Here is a 26,193-nt window from a genome sequence, read left to right as displayed (position 1 = left end):
GGGATTGCATGAGGGTGTGTGCATGTTTAGATGCATTGGTGCGTGTGCGTGTCGGCTTTTTCAGCTTCCCTTCCGTTTTTTCCTTCCATATGTGTGTGTGTTGGTATTTTTGGGTGATTGAGGGTTAAAGATGACTCACTGTATTACTCATTGGTCCAGGGACACACAAATTCAGCATACATGACGCCATGTGCTTTCACAAGCTGATCAGCAGTGAACACAGTATATAGTCTGCAGAGATGAGAGAAGAAAGGACATTAAAATACCAAAAGGAAAGTAAATCAAACAAGCAAAATTAATTTAATATGTTTTTTTGTTTTTTTACCTTTTCAGACCCATGGACCTTCCATAAAAACTCTCAGACAACCCAGATTTTTCTTTTTTTTATAATGCAAATTATTATAAACTATGACAAAAACTTTGGAAGCATATTTCCACACCAGCCTAAAAAATAAACGTGATTGTGAGTTTAAAATAAGAAATAGTAACATTGTGATATATAAAGTCAAATTTATGAGATATAAAGCCCGCAATTGTAAGATATAAAGTAAAAATCCTTTTTTATGTGTTTCCTCAGTGGCAGAATGCAACTTACAATGATAATGTACAACAACAACTAAATAAATATGGAATATATTCTTTAAAGGAAATCCTTATTGTTTTATATATGAACCCCCTGTGGACCAACAGATGAAAATGTTTAAAATGACATCATTAATCAATCAATCAATAAATAAAATCAATGAAAATTGAATCAGATCCATTTCTCTGAATCTATTTGGAGGTTTAATTGGTGGCAGACTTTGTAGTTTTATGAATTTTTCCAGAGAGACTTGAAGAGACTTTTTCAAAGTACTAAATAGAAAATAAATATAATAAATATACAGCAACATATACATGTTTCAACTCTTCTTATACTATCAACTTCACACAACATGAAGGAGGTGGCCTTGCCTGCAAGACGAGAAGAATGACGGTAGGGAGAGAGAGAGAGAGAGAGAGAGAGAGAGAGAGAGAGAGAGAGAGAGAGAGAGAGAGAGAGAGAGAGAGAGAGAGAGAGAGAGAGAGAGAGAGAGAGAGAGAGAGAGAGAGAGAGAGAGAGAGAGAGAGAGAGAGAGAGAGAGAGAGAGAGGGGGAGTGTAGAGGGGCCATATAAAACCCCTGGAGCACAAGCCATGCTTTATCTTGTGACCCGCTCATTTCTGTCTCAGGCACAGGAAACCCCTAAACTCTTTCAGCCCTGCCCCAGTGCCTGCATACACACTCTCTCACACCTCAGCGTGCTCAGAGACCAGAATGGCTGTACGAAGAATGAATGAACTCTGGAAAACCATGGCACTGGCTTTAATGTTCGGCTTTCTTTTGCTTCACAGTAAGTTTATTTGAAGTCTTTTGTAAGCTATTTTGTGTATTACTGTACATGCAGCGTTTTATCATTGTTTAACCGTTTGCATCCTTTTTACGTTCTTATTTTATATTTTGTATCATTTTTTTTTTGTAGAGATTTATAGGAACATCTTTTTTCCTTATAATTTGTCAGGATTCATCATTTTGTAAGCTGTATGAAAGTATCACTGATTTTGAGATCAAATATAATGTTTCATTAAAAAAAATAGTCTCACCTTGATTGATGTGACACCCAGCAGTTTGTAGTGTTTACTCAGAGGAGACGGTGTTAAAAAGCTAGCGGGAAACTAAAACAAAGGGCTCTGGCTTGGAGTGGAAACATGCCGTTGATCGTAATTGCGGGCTATATCCTGCTCTCTGTCTGGGTGGAGCTGGCCGAAACATGGGCGTATATGTGTGTTTTAGGGACTGAAGAGTTTGGAAAAGCCTGGGAACTGTCTGAGGAGTCTGTTAAGCATCTTTATCCTGATTTCTATGACTGCATGTGGTGAAATTGTCCTTTTGTAAAGCAGACGTATGAGTGGATTCATTGTAGACTGAAATGTGGACCACAGTGTTTGGTTCATGTTCTCCTGAAAATAGATGGATGTTTACATTATTAGCCACAGGGATGAAGACAGTCATATGTAAACGGCACTCTCTTTCCAGGGAGTTCCGTTATTTCAAAAAGGAGCAAAAAGAGCTGGTTTGTAAGTGACGCCCATGTGGGCAGGGCAGAGCTGTACGCCCCTTTTCCCAAGAGGTGAGAGTAATGCCGTTGAGTTGGTTTAACGGTGGGAAGTCTGGTTTAAACACAGTGCAACTTCTCAAAAGCGTGGTGGTTGAATTAAACACCAGGAATTTTTTCAGCCAGAAAACAAATATTAAAAAAGAGAAACTATCACTGTATGTAAGAAACTACAAAATGCACTTCCATAGCAAACAAACACTCACACAGCACATCATCAGTTTTCAAGCTAAATGAAAAATTGAATTAGGCAGCCTTCCCCCCTTGTTAGAGAAGAGACACCAGGGAAGTTTGCCAAAGCTATGTGTAATATGAAATCTGAAGTTAACGTGCCCTATATTCCTATAGTTCTCCTCAAATGTCCTGCTCAGTGGTTTTTATAAAGAGTAATGTGAAACTGTAACCCAGCTGAATTCATTAGGCTGTAACAGTCATGCTCCCGTTAAGACTTTGGAGGTTGCAAGAAGTCATTGTTAAAGTGAAGCCTCTTCCCCTCCCCACCAAGAGACCGCAAAGCACTGTACGTTTCCATTCCCACCAGTCTGTTAAATGCTTGGCACTTTAGTGCAATTGGCACTCCTGTGAGACTTTGCCAATGGATGGTCAGAACATAGCAGCACTTTTCAGCCAACCAGGGAAATATGTGTGTATCTAAAGGGAGCAGGTCCTAATGTTGCAGATGTTGGTACGCCATTAAAGTTCCGAAATTGCATTAAAGTTCATCATATCCAACAGAAAATCTTAAATGCTAGTTATAACGATTCAAACTGCTCTTAGCAGACATTAATCATAATTAAACTCTTAGTAAATCTTAAGTTAGCATTACAGGTTTTAGATCATAAAATATCACTCACTTTAATTTGTTAAGGGAAACTTTCCAAGTCCTGCCTCTTGGACAATGTTTCTTGTTAACTGACTGCAAATTCTTTTATGCAGATTTAAAGACTCTTATAAAGAATTATTTATTTGTTTGTTTGTTTGTTTGTTTGTTTGTTTTTTGCCATACCAGCATCTATGGCTATTTTTAGAGCAAGATTGATGTATTTTAAAAGTAAATAGTGGTAACATACATTATAACGAAAATCATAAACTGACTCATACTTTTGTACTGTATTCATTATAAATTGAGTTAAAATTGAGAAAATTCTGTCATGATTCACTCACCCTCATGACATTTGAAACCTGTGTTGTCTCCCATTTCTCTGTAGACTGAAATTTAAGTCGTTAGTAACTAATAATCTTCCACTGTAGGTTTTACATTTATTTTGTACTCATTCAAACATTGTTTACATTTCTTTATATCGTTGTGCACTGGACAGTGGCAAAACATTTATCCATTTTGGCAGACGCTTTTATCCTAAACAAATTACATTGCTTAAAGGGGTCATATAATGCCATTTTTGTACAAGCTAGTATGATTCTTTAGGGTCTAAATTAAAAGTTTGTAATATACTTTAATTACAAATTCTCATTAGTATTGTAAGAAAACACTTATTTTACTTGGTCAAAAACAGCTCTGTTTTCAGCACGCCGTTTCAGTGCATATGCCTTTAAATGATAATGAGCTTTGCTCACCCCGCCTCTCTGTTCTGTGCATACACCGTTTGTAACACAATAACCATAACGCGTTGTTCAGTATAAACGTGGGATTATGAATTATATTGAGAACATCATACATAGAAAACATGCCGTAATGTAACCTAAGTGTAAACCTTAGACGCATTCATTGTGAAGCGTGCAGCTAGCGATCTGCAAAGATTAATATAAATATTAATATAAAGTTTAATAAAACGTTACACACACTTCAGTTGTTCTAGAGGTTCAGCAGGAACACGAATAGTTGGTACCGATCCTTTTTTCATGAGCAGCTTCTTAGCAAAACCAGCTTTATACTGACACTCGTTTATAAAGCAGTCTGGTGAGAAATGATTCGCGCAAACATGAGAGCATTGACATTGCTCGTGGGGATTATTCCCTTCGAAAACAAACTCAGCCACTGTGTCTTCAGCGGTTCGGATTTAGGAACATTAAAATGACTGCTGTGTTCGTTATTACACCCAAGAACAGAACACCACAATCGCTTAGACGCCATTCTGCTCATAGACAGTGCTCCAGCATATCAACAATGACCGCGCCGGTCTGCGCAGACTATGATTGACAGCTCCCTCACGAGCGAGGGCGGGTCTGTGTTGAAACGTTGCTGTCAATCAACAATCGTGGGAGGGGCTTCCGAGCGTGTGACGTCACAAGGTCGAACGGCTTGATTTGAGACAGGGGAAAACATATAAGGAGATTAAAAAAAAAAACACTGGATGGATTTTTTATCATTTTATGATGGTTGTGTACAGGCACTGCCAACACACATTTCAGTACAATCAACTTGTAAAAGTGCATGTACCATTATATGACCCCTTTAAAAATAATACAGAAATTATATTATAGAATAAAACATCATGGTTGAACCCACTTCAATGTGTGCTATTAAAACACAATATTGGAAGGGCATTGACAGAATCCTGAGGAGTGACCAATTTTGGTTGTGAAAGCAATATTCTGTTCATGTTGTGTTGGCAGAATTTATTATTATAGCTCAAACACCGGAGCAAGCCACTACCAATGCCGAGGTCATGGGTTTGACTCCCAGAGAATGCATAAACTGATAAAACTTATACCTAAAAAGCATCTACTAAATACATAAATGTAAATTTACAAAATGAGAAAGACTGATCTGAAAAACCAGCGGTTTCAGTGTGTGGACACTCATCCACACGCTACAGTTGCTGCAGAATTAAATTAAATGAAGCTAAGTGGCTAAAAAGGGTCAAATTACATGGTATTTGAATAAAGCCTCAGAGGAAAGACTCAGAAGATAGAAGTACTGCATTCCAACCGGCCACCCACTGTTCAACTGTGACAGTGACCTCCCATTGCAAGTATAGCTCTTTTAGAGGCGTAACCTTCCTCCTCTAATGGATGGAAAAGGGCAAGAAAGTATGATTCGCTATGACAGCCTGTTAGAAAATGTGTTTAGCTGAGCTCACATTCACCCCATAGTTACGTTAGCCACCCAAACGACATGCTAAATTTCAGTTACCACCTTTTCCCATGTTGTGAGTTCAGGCATTATACACCCTGGTAGCTATGTGGCATTTCAGTGGACAGGTGCCAAGATAACGGTTGGTGCCGCCCAACCATCATGTAATATCATTAAATCTGGCTGCGTTTTGAGCTCAAAGGCGAGTGAGAAAGGTGAGTGAGAAAACACCTTCACGCGTCTTTAGCACCCTGGCAGACCTAGCATCCCTGAAGCAGGTCTTTTCCCAGTCCTAAAACTGCTACTGTGGTGTATTACAGTTAGATATCTGGAAAAAATCTAAGGCCTAGATCAACTGTACCAACAGAAGCCAATTCATCCACATGGGAACTCCCAAACTACACAATGCAGGATGTTTAAAGGAACTATTATCACACACATTTTTATTGCATTCGCTGGTAGAGCAGATGCACATTTCCATGGGTTTAGTCACACAAAGATCACATAGTCAAGGCACAAAGGAAGAGGAAGTTCATGCATGCCAGTGCATCATGCATGATAAAAAACAAAATGGATGGCAGGGGTCACTACAGGGCAAGGAGTAAAATAATACGCTTATATATGTGTACCTTAGTTCTGGAATATTCTCCTTGGCTGACAATGCGCTGTTTGGCCAACAAAAACATGCAGCTGCCAGTTTCTCATGGCTTTTAGCTATGGCCTGGCATTCCTGCAGTCCTAGGCCACTTAACGTCACATTCGCAAGGGTGGGGAGCCTATACACAAATGCTGTAGAATATCTTACATCACTCCGATTTGGGTGTGCTCGGTCTCACTGGGCTTCTCATTGCATATTGATTGAAACTGAAAGGGTGGAAAAATAAGCAGTTCATTCTCAAATTATGTGAAAAGATCATCTGCGCAAACAGTAATTATGGCAAGTTGTACGTTTACACATTTATGTCCATCACCCCACTTATAATTAAGAAAACGATACAAAACAACTATTACGTATCATATTAAGAACTAATGTAAACCATCAACTAACAGTCATGTTTAATTAGCTGAACGTCATGTTAAATGAGAAAAGACAATCTGGAATCAAATCAGGGTTTGTTGTTGTTGCTCTTGTGAGTCTGTTTTTCTGTAGTTCCCCTGGCACTCCAAAACAGTTTTACAGTTTATTGCGTCTCTCACAGCTGGCATGCAGCTTCCAACCACTCTCACTCTGACACAGCGCTCTGGTAATACGAGTATCCAAAAACCTGAGTCCAAACATTAGTGTGTAATTAGCCTGTGGTACAACAAAATCTGTAACAAGCGGAAACTCCAAGACACTAGCTTGGACCAGTCTGCTGGTTGGATCATCATATTAGTCAAATAGCAACTTATAAAGTGATGGCAAAGTTTCAGCTTCCCAGAAACTCTAGCTGTAACCTTCAGGATAAAATCTGTTCACTTTGATGAGAAACTTGTGCAACATCCTGTAGTCATATATTTGTGCTTTTTCCACAATTAAGGTTAAAAAAAACTATATATATATATATATATATATATATATATAAAATAGTATCTAACATAACTAATAGTTATCTCAAAATATCTAATAGACATCACAACAACCAACACTATTTGTGCTTTTGATGTGTACAAAGATTGAGTTATATCATTGTTTTTTTGTAATACTTGTTACATGCATGTAACTTTATGGAGAAATTTGCAGTTATGTGGTGGTTTTCACCATTTTGCCTGAGGAATAAACAGAGTTAATGTGGCTTGGCTGAGCCTCTTTAACCAGTGGGGTAATTAATGTTCAGTAAGCAGCACAACACTGGGGCAATTCTACCTAATGTTCCCTAATTGAAAACATAAGACTTTATCCTTTGCTTGCCATCAAAAGCACGAGGACTTTCTCACAGCAGTCTTTCCTCCTTAACCACAGTGTTACAGAGCCCAGGGGATTTGTTACGGTTAGCCAGAAAGTGAGAGAGGGGGCAAAACCCAACCCCAGTTTTTCTTTTGTGTGATGAAAAGTAAAAAAAAAAGAGAGAGAGAGAGAGAGAGAGAGACGCTTCAATACCCCCTCATCTTTCTGTTGTGGCCTTTTCTCCAAGCATTGTATAAGCTGAGCATGGCAGTGGATCAAACATTTAGATATCCAATTACATTGTCTGAATCAATCTGCAAGATGATGTCAAAGAACAAGAGCCTGGAAATGGTCCATGGACATCTGCAACCACGCAATGCTTTTGGTGCTGACAGTGAGCTGCAAAAAGTGGAGGCAGCTGGCAGCTGGAGGGGGGTGACAAGATCATGCCTGTTTTGGACAGTAGGGGTGCTATTTAAAAAAAACAAGGTTTGATGTATTAAAAACACCAAAATCTGCAACATTCATTAACTAAACCATTAATTACATTTTTACAGTATCTGTACAGTATGGATCTAGATGGTTCGGAAATGAACACAGCAAAAACAGTGAATGAGACACTATTGTAGAAGAATAGTAGAGGAATCCATTAGTAGGTGGTCTGTGTATTAAATACATATCTCGAATTGGGTCCAAAGGGGTCAGGAATGGGATCATTACTGTGTGCATGTTTAACGCACTTGTCTATAGTTTCTATCTGAGATACCTACATCCTGCCTGGCTTGGGGAACATTCCACACCTGACACTAATTTGATTAATTCCTTCTCCCCGTTTTTGTTTTGTCAGAAAACAACTGGGCTGTGGGCTCATTGCTAAGTAAACTTTCAGGATCAGCATGCTCGCAAATGGAAATAGTTATCCGGTAGTTGGGGTGGATAGAGTGACCACTGGATTTCCTAGTGTGTCCGTTAAAATTGCCCATGAAGTTCTTTGACCTTTTGAGAAATAATATTTTGTGATCGCACCAACAGTGCATCACAGGGGCTTCCACTGTACGATTCTTTAAATAAACCAACGAAAAAGACTCCAAATACTATTTTTTAAAAAGAGTTAAATGCGAAATGAAAAAGACAAGTTTGTCAGAACAAACTTTAAACGTTGGCTTGACAAAGTCTTGTAAGAAAGTTGTATAACTTAAAACCTCTCTCCCAACAGAGAAAATGATCAGAAAATGAATCAGACAGACAGACATCGATAGAGCGAACTATTGATAGATAGAACCATAGATAGAAAAATGGATGGATGGATGGATGAGAAATGTTTACATAACAGGCCTGCTTAAGAGAGGGGATTGGGCTGATTCTGATCACCAAGAGATGCTCTCTCTACGGTCTGGGTGGGGAAGCCATGATTCCCAGGCTGCCGTCCAGCTTAGCAGGCTGCAGACGTCAAAGCCTGATGTTTAAGCACAAAGTACACTGGGAGGAGAGTGGTTCCCTTGAGATCTGTGCATCTGGTGATGGAGAAAGATGGGCTCCACCCTGCTGGACAACACGTTAGGGATTATTAGAGTGATTACTAACCCTTTTGAGTTGCCTACATCCGTCATCACAATCTTTCCTCTTTCGCTGAGCTGTTTATTTAGGTTTCTCCTGTTTCAACCGGACCTAGAGATAGGAGAGATATGAGATCTTGAGATGGCATTCTGTCCTGCAAGATAATCACGTCACAGATCTGAGTGAGGAAGGAAGAACAAGAGGAGGTCTTTCTTAGAAAGCCGTCCCAGAGTTCAACAAGCTTGTGATTTAAGCATTAATGCGGGTATTTTAGAGATTAAAGACACTCCCTTATGAGCCGTGAAAAGGCAGATTGCTTATCGCTGCATTCCCCCTGGGGATTGAGTTGAGGATACAGACCAGAAATCTTCTAGAGTCAGAATGAAAGCAGACATTTCTTTAGATTCCCAGAAATAAATGTCTATGGGAAAATTACAGTGACATCATTTTTAGTCTTATGAGTAGACCCATGGGACCATTTCAAGAGGCAATGATCAAAACATGACTTAAAATGCTTTGAAAGCCACTGAAAAGAAGGTCAGCTCAGCACAACTCCATACACTGCCGATAAAAACAAAATAAAGCACAATTCTTGAAATCTGAACCCTAAAACTATAAGACTTAAAGGAACAGTTGCCTGGAAAATGGAAATTTTGTCCTCTGCATAACTGTCTATTTAATGAGCCACTTACTTTAAAATAACCCAAACATTTTAGGGGCATCTCTCATGTTTCCAAGGAATGTGGAAGAAGGAGGCTTCATCTCAGGTTTATATCAGAGCTGTCAGGACGTGTCTGGCTAAGCTTACTGCCATACGTCCATTCAGACACAGCTGAAAGCACTGGGGATTTTGGGGAGTCTTTGCCTAAGATTGTCTCATTACATCAGACCAGACGTGCCAAAACACCATCGAATGGATTAGAGCGGTTCAGAAATCTGGAAAGCACATTTGGTCCCTGTTGTGTCACTTTCGTTAGGTGGAGCCACTGTTATCACTCTCCCAGATCTCTGTTTATGCTTGCTGTCGGGGCATCCAGAAGTCAGTTTGATTACCAGATCTCACTGCCACACAAATTGTGAAATATCAGATATGTCAAGAGGAATATCTCATTTGGGATGAAAATTGTATGGTATGCCTTTTGAGGTTGAATTATTTTTACCTTTCATCTCATTTCACTTTAGAGTAGACTATGTGCATATTTGAGGGTGTGTGCAAGTGTATGTGTGATGAATGTAGCTACAAGTTGGCATGACTGAAGTTTGTTTAGTAGCTTTGAAGAGAGACATCACACAGATGTAAATGCAACAGGCATTTCATAAAGCATTGTGTAACTTTAAAACTATCAAAATAATTGCCAAGATAATCATCAGCAATTGATGCATTTTCTTGACAATTTATGGATTTTACACATAACTTAATGCATATTACGCAGTAACAAATGTAGAACATTTATTAAAGTCTACATAAAATGTATGGACAAAAGATATGAATTTTATGCATAAATAAATTGATGCATAAAATGTAAGCATACATTCAGACACTTTAAAAACTGGAAAGTACTTTCCCAATCTGGCAAACTCAGATTTGACTGGCTGACTTTATGCAACACAAGGTTTTCATCAGTCCAACTGGAAACAAAGTTGTGTCCACAAGGTTTAATCAGAGATCTGGCTATGAGAAACAATATTTATACGAATTGTCTAGGATGACCTCATTCACCTCAAAGATCAGTGTTCCTTGTTATACGGATGATGATGATGTTGTACCACAACAAAAGCCATGTCTCTGCACAGAACAATAACATGAAAACACACTTTTTGGATACTGTTTGCATTTTAGCATTAACATCTAGCTAAATTACCTTAAAACCCCAAATTACATACATACTGTATATGATTTGGGATGCACTCATTCTAATCTCATAGACATACCATTTAAGACAGAAAGCTTGGAAAACAGTATGTCACTACTGTCATCGTGTGTTGCGTGTAAAGGGGTATTTTGTTACACTTTACACAATTAAAGACATTCGTTATCATACATGTTAAAAAAGAATGTTGTTGTGCTTCTCATTTGTAGAAAATACACAAATACATAAGTGTACAAAGGCGTTCACGTATGCTGGTCTTGTTTATGTGATATTAGGAGAAGAGGGAACATTCTTCCTAACAGTTATTATAATAAACGTGTCAGGTTTTGGCTTGTGTAAGTCAGCGCTTAGTTTTTATTAACATTTTTAAGAGCTGTAGGATGCATGCCCAGTTCAGCCAATTAAACTATATAGCCAGCCACTCACAGTATCAAGCACGATAGACCCGCTCACAAGACACTCAAGAGTGGAGGCCTATCTGTAATGAAGGAGGGGTGCTTCACGGTGTAAGTGCAATCATGGTGGTAATGCACCCTGAAAAATCACAAAATGCTAAGAATCACAAACAGCAAGCGAGGTATCATATCAATGAGATCTGAGCTTGACCAATCACAGATTGTCATTTCTTTTGGTGTTTTAACTAAAAAGATTCATCAAGGTTCATTGTTTCATCATTCAGTGTTCAGTGTTGCAAGCATCGCTGCCTTACAATATAGTGGCCTTGATACAGTCACACCTGTTAAGACAAATGTAGAATTAGTTTATGATCAGGGTGTGGCAGATATCTTTGTATTGCAAGTTAGGAAAACACAAGACCACCCAGCATGAGCTCCAGATAGCATTCTGAAGCCTGCGTGACAACGAGTTTGATGGCAAGACGCGTGGTGTCCTAAATGACACCACAAATTGTTCTAAATTTAAAGCTCAGCTGCTCAAATGCCCAATGGCAAAAAAAAAAAAAGTAATCAACCCTTTGCCGAAAAACACTTAAAAGAGTATTCCGGGATTAACGCAAGTTATGCTCAATCAAAACAAATCAACATTTGTGGCATGTCAATTACCACCACAAAAAAACTATTTCCACTTGTCCCGTTTACTTTAAAAAAAAAAAGAGCCAAATTCTGGGTTACAAATTTAAAATAATGGAAGAGAAAGGGGCTAATCAATAAATGTACAAATATTCACTGTTTCGATAGTTTCGATAGTTTAGTCACAAGTGTAAACCATAAGCATGACTGTAGTTCTAAAAAAAAATGCGCAAAAAAAATGTCCAATATTTACTTTTTACAATTTTTACTACACTTTTACTCAAATACTGTAATGCATTAGTTTTAACAACATAATTAACATGCTAGTTTTACAATTACAATAATTTATGCTTTTAAATCCACCAAAAATTGACTTTCATTGTATTTCACAGTAGCCTCAAATTTGCACTTTGATTGACCTTAACTTTTATTGCACCCAAAATATTCCATTTAGAGTAATCTCTATAGCCAAGATGATTTTCTTGAATGTGTCAGTCAAAAGTGAAAACTCAAATATTTTACTTGAACACAAGTTCAATGACTTTTGGATGTGGTGTAGTTAGTTGAGGATGCAACACCTAAAACAACCAAGAAAATGAATGCACGTTACGCCCAGCCACACGCTTCCTGCATTCCACGCCTCTAGACAAAACTCTTTCTTAAAGAGTGTGGTAATGAACAGCAAAGCCAAAGGTCTTGACTTTTCGAGGGTGATGTTTATTTGCTCAGTCAGTGTCGGCAGCATTACCCTCCTGCTTAAGTTATTAATAATGGAGAGTGGCTGTGCAAACAAGGCACATTTTTGGAGAGGGTGGAGACAGAAGGCCATTAAATAACAGTCAAGGAGGGGCCAGGCCTCTTCTCAACATTAGGGTTCAGCTACCACCCACATGCTAGCAAACACTGTGCGGCAATCTCTGGATGAGGAGCATCTGACACTCAAGTTAAACCCTGCAAGCCCTTTGTGATTGCGTAGTAGCCTAATGAAGGGGTGGCATGGAAACCTTGATTAAAATCCAAACTCTACTGTTTCACAAAACATTTAAAATTTGTAAATTCATTTATTTTATTATTTAATATTAGGATTGCATGTATGAATGCAGAATTTTCAGGACCATGGCAAAATAAATCTGATTTTACCAGAGTTGTGAACGCGAGTTCGCAGTTTGTATTAAATGCAATGCAATAAAACAACATCACGTTCTGCACAGAAAAACAAACACAGAATGCAACTAGTGCAATCTGATTCATGAACAAATTACTTTTATGAACAAATTATTTTTAGTGAATCAAAAACATATCAGCGTAACCAGCATAGCCCCATCACAAACAAATGACTCCTATGAGCCAATTCTTTTTTTGGTGAATCAAAAACATACATATGGCACAACCAGTTGAATGATACCCGAAACAATTGACTCTTATGAGATGGTTATTTTAATGAACATTTGGTAAAGAAGATAGAGAGAGAATTTATTGTGTCAAAATGGAAATATATCTGAAATGGAAACTGGAATCAAATCAGAATAAAATTTAAAAATAAACAAATCAAGAGCTTGTGAATGAGAATCAAATTTGCTGCTCCCTAAAACCATGTTCATGATTAACAGAATCTATTGACTTCCTGTTTCAATAGGAAATAAGTAAACACTGGAAAAAAAGTGATTGAGATGAATGTTCTGTGTCTGAGGTGATCGTAAAGCAAAATGAACAAGATCTCATTGTAATTGCTGTTATGGGCGGCGCATTAATGGCAGCTACAGAAATTTGATCTAGTTTTTAGTTAATTATGTAACATGCAGTCATTCACCAACTTGAGGTGGGAGCCCAACCTAAACCTTCTATTATTTGACATTGACATTGAACATTTTCTGTGTTTCCGTGTAGGTTGTCAGGGACAGGATCCCACTACAGCTGGTGCTACAACAAGCTCGGAACCAGCCTCAACACCAACTCAGGCAGGGATGCCATCAACAGTCTCAGTATCAAACATAGCAACAGATTCGCCAGCATCCTCAACCCCTGAGGTCATAGCTCAAAGCACACCTGAACCAAACAAACCAAGTTCCGGTTACACTACTCATCGCAATGGTATGAGCCATCAAGAATGTTCAAGAAAATAATTTGTAAAGTGTTTTAGTTGGTGAAACTACTATTACATGATTCTTTTTATTTTTAGCTCCATCAGAAACCAACGCCTCTGGCAACAGCAATTCCGCCATCCTGACCATATTCTCAACAGCCCAGCCAGAAACCACAGCCTCCAACAACCATGGTGAAGCGATACAGGGAAAAGTCTCAAATCAAGAATCCAGTCAATTAGAAGTAAGGAATTTTGAGTCCGTTTAATGGATTGGAATTCTGGGTGGAAAAAACAATGGCCTGAAAAGAATATAATTTGACAGATGAATTAAGAACTTTACAAGTTTTCTTTTAGTTGATTATTTATCACTGATTTTCATTGGTCAACAGCTTTCATGAAGAATATGAAAAAAATTCCAAGAATATGCTGACATTTTCCTAAACTCAACGTGTAGTTATTAATCAACAGAAAAGTACCGTTTTTGAATAGAACACCAATGCTGTGTTTTTCTTTACATGTCCCTTACAGAAAACAGGTATGGCAGGGGTACAGTGATGGTTACAGATGGTAATACCATGGCACTGATATTCATTTATGGTACTCCAAAGTACTTCCAATAATACCATACTTCTCCAAAAACCTTTGGTAGTTTTATGGTAACTGTTTTAGTCTTTTTTAATTTACAAAAAAGTACCACGGTACTACCATATTTTTGGACATTTACCAAACAGTATCATGGTCTTTTTGAAAGGAGAGTACGTTAATTTTAGTACCATGGTATATTATACAGTTATTTAAACTCCACTATACAGTATCTCTACAAGAGCTGAAGACTCTTTGCCAACCCAAACCAGTGGACAGAATGACTTCAGATGTTTTCAGTTGCTGTCATCTGCGTCCGTGTACATTAGAAAGGAAGGAAGCTTCGTGTCTGAGAGGATAAAGTTTAGCAAGGCAGTTTGAGCTGTTGATGCCTGTGAGCTCAGATTAGGAAGATCCTGTTTTGTCATTCGCTATAAATAATCCCTGCACACAAAAGATGAATGAGTGGGAGAGAAGAGGAGCTTCCTCTCACTGGTGCCATGCGGTTATGAACCCAGGAAAGAGGTTAGACAGAAGAAGTGGGGGGAGATGATGATCATCTATGTTGGCAAGAACCGATCTCAGACCAGTGAAAGTATTGTTGGTGAGATAATAGTGTTGATAGGCCAGTCTGATGCAGAATCATTCATTTGTTTTCATCATGATAGGCATTGATCGTTCGGGCATGACACCATGGCATGACACATCATAACCTAAATGCTTTGTAAAAGGCAGGGAGATGTGCTAAACTACAAAGACTCCTTCCTGTTCACTTCCTCTTTTTGTTTTCTATATCAAGGGTTCGTATAAGGGACGCATGTCAGGAAGAGTGGAAAATATCTAAATTAGGAAAGCTTAGGAATGCTAAATATCAAAGGCATATCATTTAGTTGGGACGCTGGGGACATGCCCCTACCAATATTCAGCTATACTGAATTGTTCCTGGGTTCAGTTGAATGTTAAAGTTTACCCTCTGTTGTTAAACTGAATGTATTAATCAAACTGTTAGGCCAAATATCCACAAAATTTTAAACAACGCTTAAATAAGAGGGCGCGGTTTATCTGTCAATCAGATGCGCATGAAAGATGCATTCGTTTCTACAGCAACAGTAGACTCCCTGTCACGTGTTCTTTCAGAATCATCATTGGTTCAGTAAAACTTTTTAAATAAGTGATGTGCAAAGTCCTCAAGAGCGCTCTTAACCTCTTAATCAATCTTAACCAATCTTATGTTATAATGAATTTCTTTCTCATGCTGAACACAAAAAAAAAAGATATTTTCAAGAATGTTGGTAAGTAACCAAACTGTTGATGGGCACCATTGACTTCCAAGTAAAAAAAAATAGTAAATGCACAAATAAATATCCCATATCTACCAATATCGGTTGGTAGTATCAATATCGGAGTTATTTCATCAAAACAGACCTACGACAAAAAACGCAACACCCATACTGAATCAACATTCCTTGATCAAATACAAATGATGACTCAAAATGCTGTTGAATCTACACAATGTTTAAATCCCTCTGAATATGTTAATATCTTGGTGTTTATGTGTTTCTCTACAGTCGGAAAAAAAGACAGAAGAAAAAACCGCCTCTGGGTCTTCTCCTGCAGTTTTCGTGTCTGTGCTGGTGACCGGCTTACTGCTTGCTGCCATAATAGTTGGCATATACTACTTCAAGTGCCATCGCCGAACCAACGGCAAAGGCATGAAACTGGTGAGTCCCTAAATGAATGGCCCAAAGAGTCCCCAGAAAAACATCCCTGATCATTAACTGTAATATCCTTACTAATTGTAACATCCTTACTAATATCAACACCAAGCAAATCTTTAAAGCAAATTTACACATTCATTCATTTCCTGCTTTTCCTGACTGATGTCGATGACTACAACAACTGTTTCTCCGCCACCAAGTGTTCCCGATCAAATTCCCATTTTGAATGTGTTATGCAATCATTTTAATTGCAAAGTTTAGCGTATTTGGTAAAGAAGTGTTGCCAAGCTTGTAATTAAGAGGGAAACAATTGGCAGCATATCAGTGCAGCGCAGTTCCTCCAGCACACGCCCAATCTAATGTTCAGAACCACAACACAAACTGTTTCATCTCCTAGCCAATAGTTCTAAGCTGTTTTCCTTCTCTGCTAAATGATGTCAAATTATGAATTTGAAACAAAGCGCACTCCATCGGACCCCAAAAAGAGGAATAATAAAAAAATAAAAAAACATAGCCTACATTCACAGGCTAGGATTTCATAAGCCATATGCTGCTCAACGAATGCTTTAGCTTTGAAGATACATCATGAAATATATTCCATTAAATAAAAATGATTTTATGGCAGTTTTCATATTCTGCTCCAAGAACACACCGACCTTATTTCAAGGGTCTGGCTCATCAAGTGCTGATTTACAAAAGTCCTAAATGAAAATGAAAAATCTGATTTTGTGCCTCTTTCTTTGAGATGGCACCACAAGGCGTTGTTCACTTGCAGAAAGCAAGCTTCTGGAGGGCACGAATAATAATAATAAATAGCAGAAATAATAAAGTCAAATCTGTTTGTATCATGTTTTCCTACAGGCTGAGGAGTCTTACATGGCTGACGAGGAGAACCAGGGCAACACTCTGGTGTCTGTGGCCCCTCTGAACCAACCCGAGCCCCAGGAGAAGCCAAGTCTTAATGGAGAGTCACAAGAAGCAGTGAAGCCCCAAACTCCCCCTGCTGCCACCAATGGCCACTCGACCACCAAGACGGCAGACACAGAGCTGTGAATGAGCCGTTCTGCCAACGAGGGTCTGGGCGAAACGCTCAGTTCCTGCTTCTTAAACCCAACTCAATCTACTGCATATTGACCTTGGCCGTCAGAAGGCACGAGGGAGACAAAGACTCAAATCCCCACATTTACATGTAAATATGATGCAAAATGTTTCATTTAAAGTCATACAGAACAAGTAAACACTTTTGAATCAAAGTATGGCATATAAGATAAAAACAATTGGTCAAGTAATCCTCCTCCTTATCTAGCTAAATAAATGCCAATGCTTGAATGCTATGAAAGATTGTTGTGATGTTATGAAAGTTGTAAAATGCCAGTTATGACAGTGATGATTTATAACAAGAACATCATATAAATTCAATTAAAATATGATGCAACAAAAATCGTTTTAGTCCAAGAGGTGCTACCACTTTTTAACACTACTGTGGGGTGGGGAACCTTTCCCATGAGTCATTGCTGCATGGCTTCCATAAGAGCAGCCAGGGCTGGAACATAACACCGGGAAGATCCGCGCTCCTGTCCCAGCGCTCTAAAGCTTCCAGCTGAGTGTAAATCACATCACAGCATAAAGAAACTCTCTGAATCTAATGGGCACGAGTTGTGTTTTTGTTTGCTTTGGGTTGTGTGTGTGTTTCTAGACTTATGAAATGTTCTATATGTTCTTCTTTGTGTACAGTATGATCTGACTAGCTAATAGTCTTGTATAATTTTGTTAATATCATTGCATGACAAAGTAATGATTTCTGGAGTTGGTGAGCATGAAAAAATCAGTTTAAGTGTACACGTGAACTCCATTTCATTGCTGCGAACAACCCTCAATGTAAAATCCAACAAACTAGGTATGCTGCAAAGCCCGTTAGCACTCAGGGTGACAGCTAAATATTATCTTACATTTCTGGATTGAGTTACACCGTACTTTGTAAACCGGTATTATGCTTTTTTGTAATATTTTTTATTCTAGACATCTAGATGTAGTGTTTATGGACTGAATGACTGACTTAATCATTTGGATGACCTGCCTTAATTTTTAGAACGTTCTTGGGTGGGTGTGTTCTACTTTGTATCTACATTTTCTACTACACTGTACATAAATCATTAGGCATAAACAAGTACGTAATTAGTTGCAGCCATTAAACCCTGGAGTTTACCCATCGCCTTTAGTTTTAGTAGATTCACTCCAATACAATGTGTGTACTTTACAATACAGTGTAGACAAAAATAACATTTCTACACTATTTTTCAACCCATATCTTGTTTAAATACTTCACACTTCTTCACAAGATTTCTGACACAAGACTTGACTAAACCTTTGTGTCAAAATTGAGTGCTAGGGTGACAGTAGTATCTCTTCAAATAAACTGACAAGAAGGTTTTAAGGTTCAATACGAATATAGGAACGTATATACATATGAATATCATGTCCTTTATTTCAACTATGACATTTTGTTTTAACATTCCGGTGTTCAGTCTTATTTTGGATCGGTGTACTAGCATTGTGTTAAACTGATGTATGTTTGTGATAGGAATAAAGTTTTGGAAAATGTATGAGATCACTAATCATTTCTACTTTACCCCATTGAGACCTCGTCTTTGTGTGCCTTGGATCTATATGATGCATTTTTTCATTTATTTGGCTCCTAGGCTGTTTACTCAAGAGTTTCTGTTTGATATGAAATGCACACATATGTTCTCACTCCATCTCTCTCTTTCATTCCTGTACACACGTGCACAAATTTGGCTGGTATCTAAAGGCCATTTAAGCAAACAGCTGGTTTGTATAAGAGACAATGATGACATCATATTGCAGGGATTTGGGTGGGGCTCGGTGGTCCCTAATCAGTTTAAGAGAAAGCAAGTCAGCGTTTATGTGTTACTAATGCTGAGTTCTGCTGTTAATGGGATAATCATGTCACATCACAAATATCTCCTGGAAATTAAGCTATGAATTGCAAAACTTTCTAAACCAGCACAAATATCAATAAAAATGGCAACATTCCAAAGATGAGTTCAGACCACAGAAAAGCCTTATGAGCCCAATTAAAAAACAAATTATATTTTAAAAGCAATTAAAGTCACCATGAAATCAAAAGTGACGGTTCTTTTTTTTTGGGGGGGGGGGGGGATATAGCAGTATTTATTATGAATAATTTATGTGCCCTCATCGATGCAAAATCTCTTCTATTCTCTGATGACGCGTTTACAGGTGCACTACATTTTTTCTTGTTCGAGAAGCTGTTTCACTTGGATAAACGTCAAAATAGGGAAGAAAAGACTATTGCGACTTCCATTTCATGCCTGTGGGGTCCTCAAAAGATACACACAGACTAGGTCATTAAAACCTTCACTATGCTGGAAGTCCGACTGCCTTCTTGTAAGCCAGGCCCAGATCCAGGCCAAATATTTATGCGGTCTTATATGATGAAGACCAACCGCATAAAATATGTTTTGAGTAATATTTAGCAAATATTGCTAAAAACATCTGAAAGGAAACGAAAAAGACTGTCCTGACATTTTCCTGCCTGGAGCACATTTATATAATTTCACATATTTTGACTCTATTGTGAGTCTTCTACTTGTATGTAATTCATAATCTCCTCTGATAATCACAGGACGCTCTTGTTCCCCACAATTCCATTCCCATTTCCCTAATGCCGCTCACTTTCATGATAAATAGCTACAATTCATGAATGAACGACAATAACCTCACAGTCCAACCCACCAAAAAAAAAAAAAAAAAACAAGTACAAACAAACAACAGACTGAGGAACAACCTTCCTTTATGACAGAAATAAATTTCATATCATGACTTAACTGAAAAGAACGACTAGGACAGTTGACCTCAAAATAACCGTTCATTGATGAGCCTACCCTGGGGTATCAGATTCTAACACACATGTACCATATTTTTATAGGCCTATATTATGCTACTGAATGATTTGCGTGTACAGTAGGCATAGTAACGACATGATCCTCCAAGCATAGACTACACCATATCTAAAAATCCATGATATGCCATGGTACGTTTTTGTTATTTTGTAACATAGGCTATATTTTTACCTACAGTACACAGTTGATCTTCACAAAGACCCTCCTCGTCTTTCACGATTGGATGGATTTGAAGGTTTAGTCCAGTTTTCTGTAGGTAAAGTTTTAAGTTCACTGTGTTCTAAACGGTTTGTTGTTCTACAGTTCAAAAAACGTTCTAAACGATTCCGTGTCCGAGTGAGTTAATTAAGACCGAATCGCGAAATGATTCATTAAAAATGATTAATGTTTTGCAAACCCATCCATTTGACAGATTCATTGCAAAGAATCGATTGAAAGAGCCATTCTTGAACAGCAGACAGAAAATACGGACATTGATTCTGACAGTGTTTTTTCAGTTAATCTCAGTCGTCAGAGGATTTATCAGTAAAATTGTACTAATGCTCGTGGCATGACCAAATGGTTATATGGCTCATCCAGAAAATATTTGGCGCCGCCAAGACTATGAGATGGTGCCCTTCCTTGGCTGTCGCCATGTCACTAATAATATTTTTACAGGCCATGAGCAAGGAAAAGTTTTAATCATCATTGCTGTGTTTTTCATGCGTGTTAAAATGCAAGTGTGATACAAAATAAAGTGTTTCCACCAGGCAGGAATAAAGTCTAATTGTCACTAGACTTTAATAAAGCAATATTTATGTCAGTGACAGGGCTTGAAAAATTTGACCACTACGCTACAACTTGCAGTATTTAGCATGTACAGCTATGTATGATCAATAGAAAAAAAAAACATATTTTGTTATTCAATGGTACTAAATGGTCATGTATCCATATTCATATACCATTGTAGGCTATTTCTTCCAAGAACTCCATGTCCAAAATCTTTTTTTGTTGACCAGACTTGTTCTCATTGATCATCAAAACATGTGTTTGACCAAGAGAAATCTGGAGCTTATCTGTTTATCTTTTAGAAAATACAGTTTTTTTCTGCGCGTGTGAGAGTGTGTGACACGAGGAGTCAGAGATTAAACTCACACACATATATCCACACTCCCACCCAAGCCAAGGCAGCAGGGTGTTTTCTCTTGTCGTCCCAGTGAAGGTGTGTGTTGTCGCAGCTGTGAGCTTTGTCGAGTTTTCCTCCGCCTCACTCTGATGGTTAGATAGCCTTGCTGAGGGATAGAGTAAGAGAAGTCCAAGAATGTTATGTGTCAGGGGGGTTCAGGCCACACCAGCCAAGGGAGGGGAGGTCGGAGAATCCCTGGAGAGTCTGTTGTCGTCACAGAGAGAGAAAGGCGGATGAAGGGAGAGGAAGATAGAGGACAGATGAAGGGTGCAAAGTGTACTTCTACCTCATGTATTAAGCTAGAACACTTGAAATGAACATAAATACCAGAAAGAAAATCTTTGGTTCATGTTATCTTTGGTACAGCTTTCTGTTCTGATTGAAGACCACTTCACATTTTAATTCTAACTATTTAATAGTTTTGGAATAGGCATGATTTAATTCGAGTTATGATAATAATTTAATCAATGTTTGCTGATAAAAGCTCCCTAATGGATATAATTGCATGGAAATCCTGTTCTCCAAACCACATGCTGGAGCCGATCTATTTGAATTATTTATATATTATTATTTAAAAATTAAATGTAGCCTATTTATTATTTTAATAAATAATTATATTATATAAATAATATAATATTTAATTATAATATATTATATATTATATAGATGATTTTATTTTGTTCTTTGATTTGGTTTAAAACTTGCATTTCTACACCTGATATTATATTTTGAGACGTCTGTTTCAAATATCACTCATCTTTCTGACAGAGGTGTTTGCAGGTGAATTGTAAGTCAATGCATTCTAATCAAATTAAACATTGGGTAAATGTCCTGGGTGATCACATGCTCTTATATAGCCTATAAAGCCATTTCATGTGACCATTATGTCCCCATTATAGAAGCTGAACCCTCAGGAGGTTTCTATCAGGAATAAGTGAGCTTAAAGGACAAGTTCGGTATTTTACACTTAAAGCCCTGTTTTAAGATCGTTTCTGATGAAATAGAACGGTTAAGATTGAAATTTGGACACATGCTGCTGGCCCGAGAATTTTCGGTTTCTCAGAATAGGTGCACTGGAACAATCCTTCCTAAAACGCATTAAACTTTAGTTTACAAAGACGTGAAACTCACCGAGTGGTCAGGGGTGTTCACTGATAAGCTCACACAAAAATCGCTGCAAAAGATGCTTTCCAACAGGTTTTATCGTAGTTTTTGTCCAACTCCATTGACTTGTATTGGATGTGCTGTGAGGTACGGTATTACTCCGCCGCCGGAAACAGAAATGGGGTTATTTGTATTCTTCTGCTTCTTCTGTGTATTAAATGAAATTTCAGTGGTTTGCTTGCAATTGGCAAAGGTGCATTATCGCCACCAACTGGGCTGGAGTGTGTTTTATTCAAGCTCTCAACGGAAGAATGTACAGGTGTGAGGCGTTTGGAAAAATAGGTCCACAGTTATACAACGAATGGTAAAACCCCTGTTGGAAAGCATCTTTTGCTGCGATTTTTGTGTGAGCACGTCAGTGAACACCCCTGACCACTCGGTGAGTTTTACGTCTTTGTAAACTAAAGTGTAGTTTTAGGAAGGATTGGGGTGCTACCACAGAAACCGAAAATTCTCGGGACAGCATGGTGTGTCCAAATTTCAATCTTAACCCGTTCTATTTCATCAGAAACTATCTTAAAACAGGGCTTTAAGTGTAAAATACCGAACTTGTCCTTTAATAAGAATGTTTACCCACTTCCTGCTTTATGTGAGCATTTTGACTGCTTCATGTTGACATGGTCTTTATCTCTCGGGGTTGGAAAACATCTGTCCCTTACAGATCTCTGCAGGAAATGTATTAACTTGACAGCTTCCCCCTTTCTAAAGGGAACCACTGCTAATGTATCTTTGGCTTTGTTTCTACTACACATAAAATCACACACGCTTATGCACAAGAAATAGTCTCTGCTTGCCATTCAGACAATAAAGCTGAACAGAATTTCACTCAGATTGGTCACTCTATCAGCCGAAGAAAAGGGAAGTCATAAAAGAAGGGCGTGGGCACTCAAATCCTCCTAAAACACACATTTCACACTCTCGATGGTTTTATTTGTCGACTAACAATGTCCAACATATATAAATGCATCACAAGAGAATTCTGTCATTTCACTAGTTCACATTTACAAATAAGTTAATAAATGGTATGCGTATTTGGCGTGCTGTCCGGGGAGAGGGCTCCGAGCTCGGATATTGTGCCCGAACCCAGAGTACTCTCCCCGTATTGCTGGTTAGGAAGTAACCAGGCGAGTGTGAGGAGACGGGGTGGTGGAGGGATGCTGAAAAACTGTCGAGGAACATTGGTGAGTCAAATGAGTATATATAGGTCTCCACTGATGCTGATTGGATAGACATGTTGATTACTGATTGTCGACAGCTTGGAATGATGTGATAATTGGATCAATTATTTGAACATGCTCCTCCCGAACTTTGTTAACAAAACATCATTTTTCTTGAAGTCATGGACATTTCCACCATAGCATCATTTACAACTCAGATTATTTATTTTTTGATAGCTTTCTGTAGTGGAATGCGCATTAAACCATTATTTCTGGAGGTTTTTTTTATGTATCATGCACATAATTAAATAATATCTGCACAATTTTTTTCATAATTTAACCAAATTACTCAGTGATTGGTATAATGACACACATAATTGATGAAGTAAATGTTGCATTTTTAACATTTTCCAATATAGTTTCATATTATAAAAATGGAAAAAAGTTGATAATCTGTACAAAATCAACCCTTTAGTCCATATTGTTCATGCATGATTTATGGATCACACTCTGCTTTCTGCAACCCTTTAGCTGTCAAAAAGCTTGACACAACATGAAAATTATAGCTTCTCAAAGAATTGTTTAACCAAAACATTTTTATGTTAGTCATGCTCTTTAAAGGTGGAAAGATGTTTGTTTGTCCAAGAAGAGCAACTGAATTTTCAGCACTGATTGGTAAAGGAAAAAAAATCAGGATCATGTCACCCAATTTGAACAACAGAATATACTATTGTGCATTTTATTAATGCCGGGCCTTTATTTTGCCTGGAACTTGATGACTGTTTAGCATTTCAGAGTAATCCATCTTTCCAGCTCAAAGTCCTCAATTCATTCCATCCCTCCCTACACCTCCAGTCACAAACCAGGCGGTTATTAATACACACAGACTGTCATCGATGTCCTATGGCAAGAGGGTGTGCTCAGATACTATATTTGACACATAATCCACCTCTATACGTGACTGTTCTTACAGGAGGGTCCGAGGAGGCTGCTGGACGAGGGCTGACCTCCAGATTTCACTGTAAGCATTTGGATGGAGGATAGAGAATAAGACAAATATTATAGCAGTGAAACAGAGATCTGCAGAGATTTGCTGATTTCTCTGCAATATAAATTGTTTCTCAAAGACAGGGATGTAGAGCAAATGGAGACAATCTGCTTCTCAGATTTTTCTCTTGAGAACATTACTCCAACGATCTCATATGTGTCTCAGTTTCAAAAGAGATCTGAACAAAGTCTCAAAATGTGCTCAAATATGCCAAAATAAGTCTGCAGAAAAATAAATATTACAATGACGCTTTAAATCTTTGGAGGATTTAAAAGCAGAAGTGTGAAGATTATAATTTTGTAAAAGCACTTACATTAATTCTTAAGTTAAAACTTGTGTATTGTTTGAGCTGTAAAGCTGTTTAAAGTAAATTATTATGTTTTTTACTGTCATTTCATGGCATTGCATTGTCATGACGAACTTTACACAGAAAGAGTTAGCATACTTTTTTCTTCACAAAGTCATATTAATGCAAATATTGTTTAAGTATAGTGACTATTGAGTATTTTAGCTTTTACAAATTTGGCCTATTCACTTCCAATGTACGTGCAACTGCAACCAATATATTTACTTTCTAAGAAAAGGAAGGAACAAAGTGAAAATGAATTTTTTACTGTAATCAACATTACGTCACAATTGCCGTCAATTGAGCTTAACTTGTTCTCAACTCTGTATATTCCTTTAAGCTATGTAATAAACCATTAAAATGTTCCTTTGGGTGAGTACATGACATACATACACAAGGGAAAAGTGGCGCGAAGGATATCGCTGCTTACGCATGTGAGGTGTGTGCACATTTCCATCCATCTTTGTGTGAGAGTTTGACATAGTCATGTGCTGCTCCTAAGTCTGACCTAAAGGGTGTGTCCATAAAAAAAATTTAAACTACACACATACCAAGCCGTCCAAGCCAGAGTGACCTCTCAACAGACACACACTCTCAGCCACGCATGGGGGGTTTAGTTTCATCATGTGTAAAATATGATACTGCTAAGTTTTATTAGCGATGCTAACACATGCACACATATACAAAAACTACACATACACACTGTGGACACCCACAGTGTCAAGTTGCCAATACTGCAGTCCATGGAAGCCACACTTTCACAAGCATTCATTTATTTCTATGCAATCAGCAGCATACAGTAAGTGCCTGATTGAGGTCATTTGAAGGAGCCTGAGGGGGGGGTTGTGTGTGAGCAGCCCTGTATAACCCAGCCATATGACAGGATAATAGTCCTCTGGTTTAAGAATATTACTGTATCATAACATTTTACTGCAGCTCGGAGGTTCAAGTACGCTATCACATTTTTCCACATGTGCAAAGTTTGCACCTGTTGTTTGGAACATGCATGATGGATCAACATGGCATATTTACATTAGCATTTCAGAAGAACTAAATGAGAATTCTTCTGTATATGCTTAGAATTGATGAACTTATTAAAGCTGATGTTGGTCATATATAAATAGATGAAGGTCTTCCAGGTTTGTGGAATTGCATACACGCAGCCACTAGTCACGAGTCTCTCAATGAACTGAGACCCACATGAATTTGATCACTGGATTTACAGAAATCATTTTATTTTTTTAAATCGAGTGTTTTCTCAGCATTGCAACATTGCACCAGCTCCTTGACAGACACATTGATTATTATTTGAATTATTATTTAGTGAGTCATTTAAATATATTACTGTCTTTGAAAGGCTTTTGTCTTTCAAACACATTAAAATATACAAATGCACATCATTTCATATTTACATCCAATGCAGGGATTCCTCAACTTTTTTTGTCAGCTGAAGCTCTTTGACCTATACAGTATACACTCACCGGCCACTTTATTA

General features: G+C 38.0%; 1 protein-coding gene across 1 annotated transcript; it reads left to right on the top strand.

Annotated features, from left to right (window-relative positions):
- Window positions 1-1,142: 1,142 nt before the first annotated feature.
- Window positions 1,143-17,134, top strand: cd34 (CD34 molecule). Its single transcript, XM_056240538.1, has 5 exons — window positions 1,143-1,372; window positions 13,379-13,582; window positions 13,671-13,816; window positions 15,725-15,877; window positions 16,736-17,134. The coding sequence occupies exons 1-5, from the start codon at window positions 1,297-1,299 to the stop codon at window positions 16,925-16,927; spliced, it is 771 nt and encodes a 256-aa protein (XP_056096513.1). The 5' UTR covers window positions 1,143-1,296; the 3' UTR covers window positions 16,928-17,134.
- The last annotated feature ends 9,059 nt before the right edge of the window (window positions 17,135-26,193 follow it).

This window comes from Rhinichthys klamathensis, unplaced genomic scaffold (genome assembly GCF_029890125.1).
Source record: "Rhinichthys klamathensis goyatoka isolate OS25496 unplaced genomic scaffold, OSU_Roscu_1.1 h1tg000020l_1, whole genome shotgun sequence".
Classification (NCBI taxonomy): domain Eukaryota; kingdom Metazoa; phylum Chordata; class Actinopteri; order Cypriniformes; family Leuciscidae; genus Rhinichthys; species Rhinichthys klamathensis.
This window is presented reverse-complemented; position numbering and strand designations above follow the sequence as displayed.

What these genes read in the sequence shown, in the direction of transcription:
- cd34 (XM_056240538.1), top strand. Translation starts at nt 1,297, where the DNA reads ATGGCTGTACGAAGAATGAATGAACTCTGGAAAACCATGGCACTGGCT. An exon ending in CGGCTTTCTTTTGCTTCACA is followed by an intron (nt 1,373 to 13,378) that starts GTAAGTTTATTT and finishes GTTTCCGTGTAG; the next exon opens with GTTGTCAGGGACAGGATCCC. An exon ending in ACGGCAAAGGCATGAAACTG is followed by an intron (nt 15,878 to 16,735) that starts GTGAGTCCCTAA and finishes GTTTTCCTACAG; the next exon opens with GCTGAGGAGTCTTACATGGC.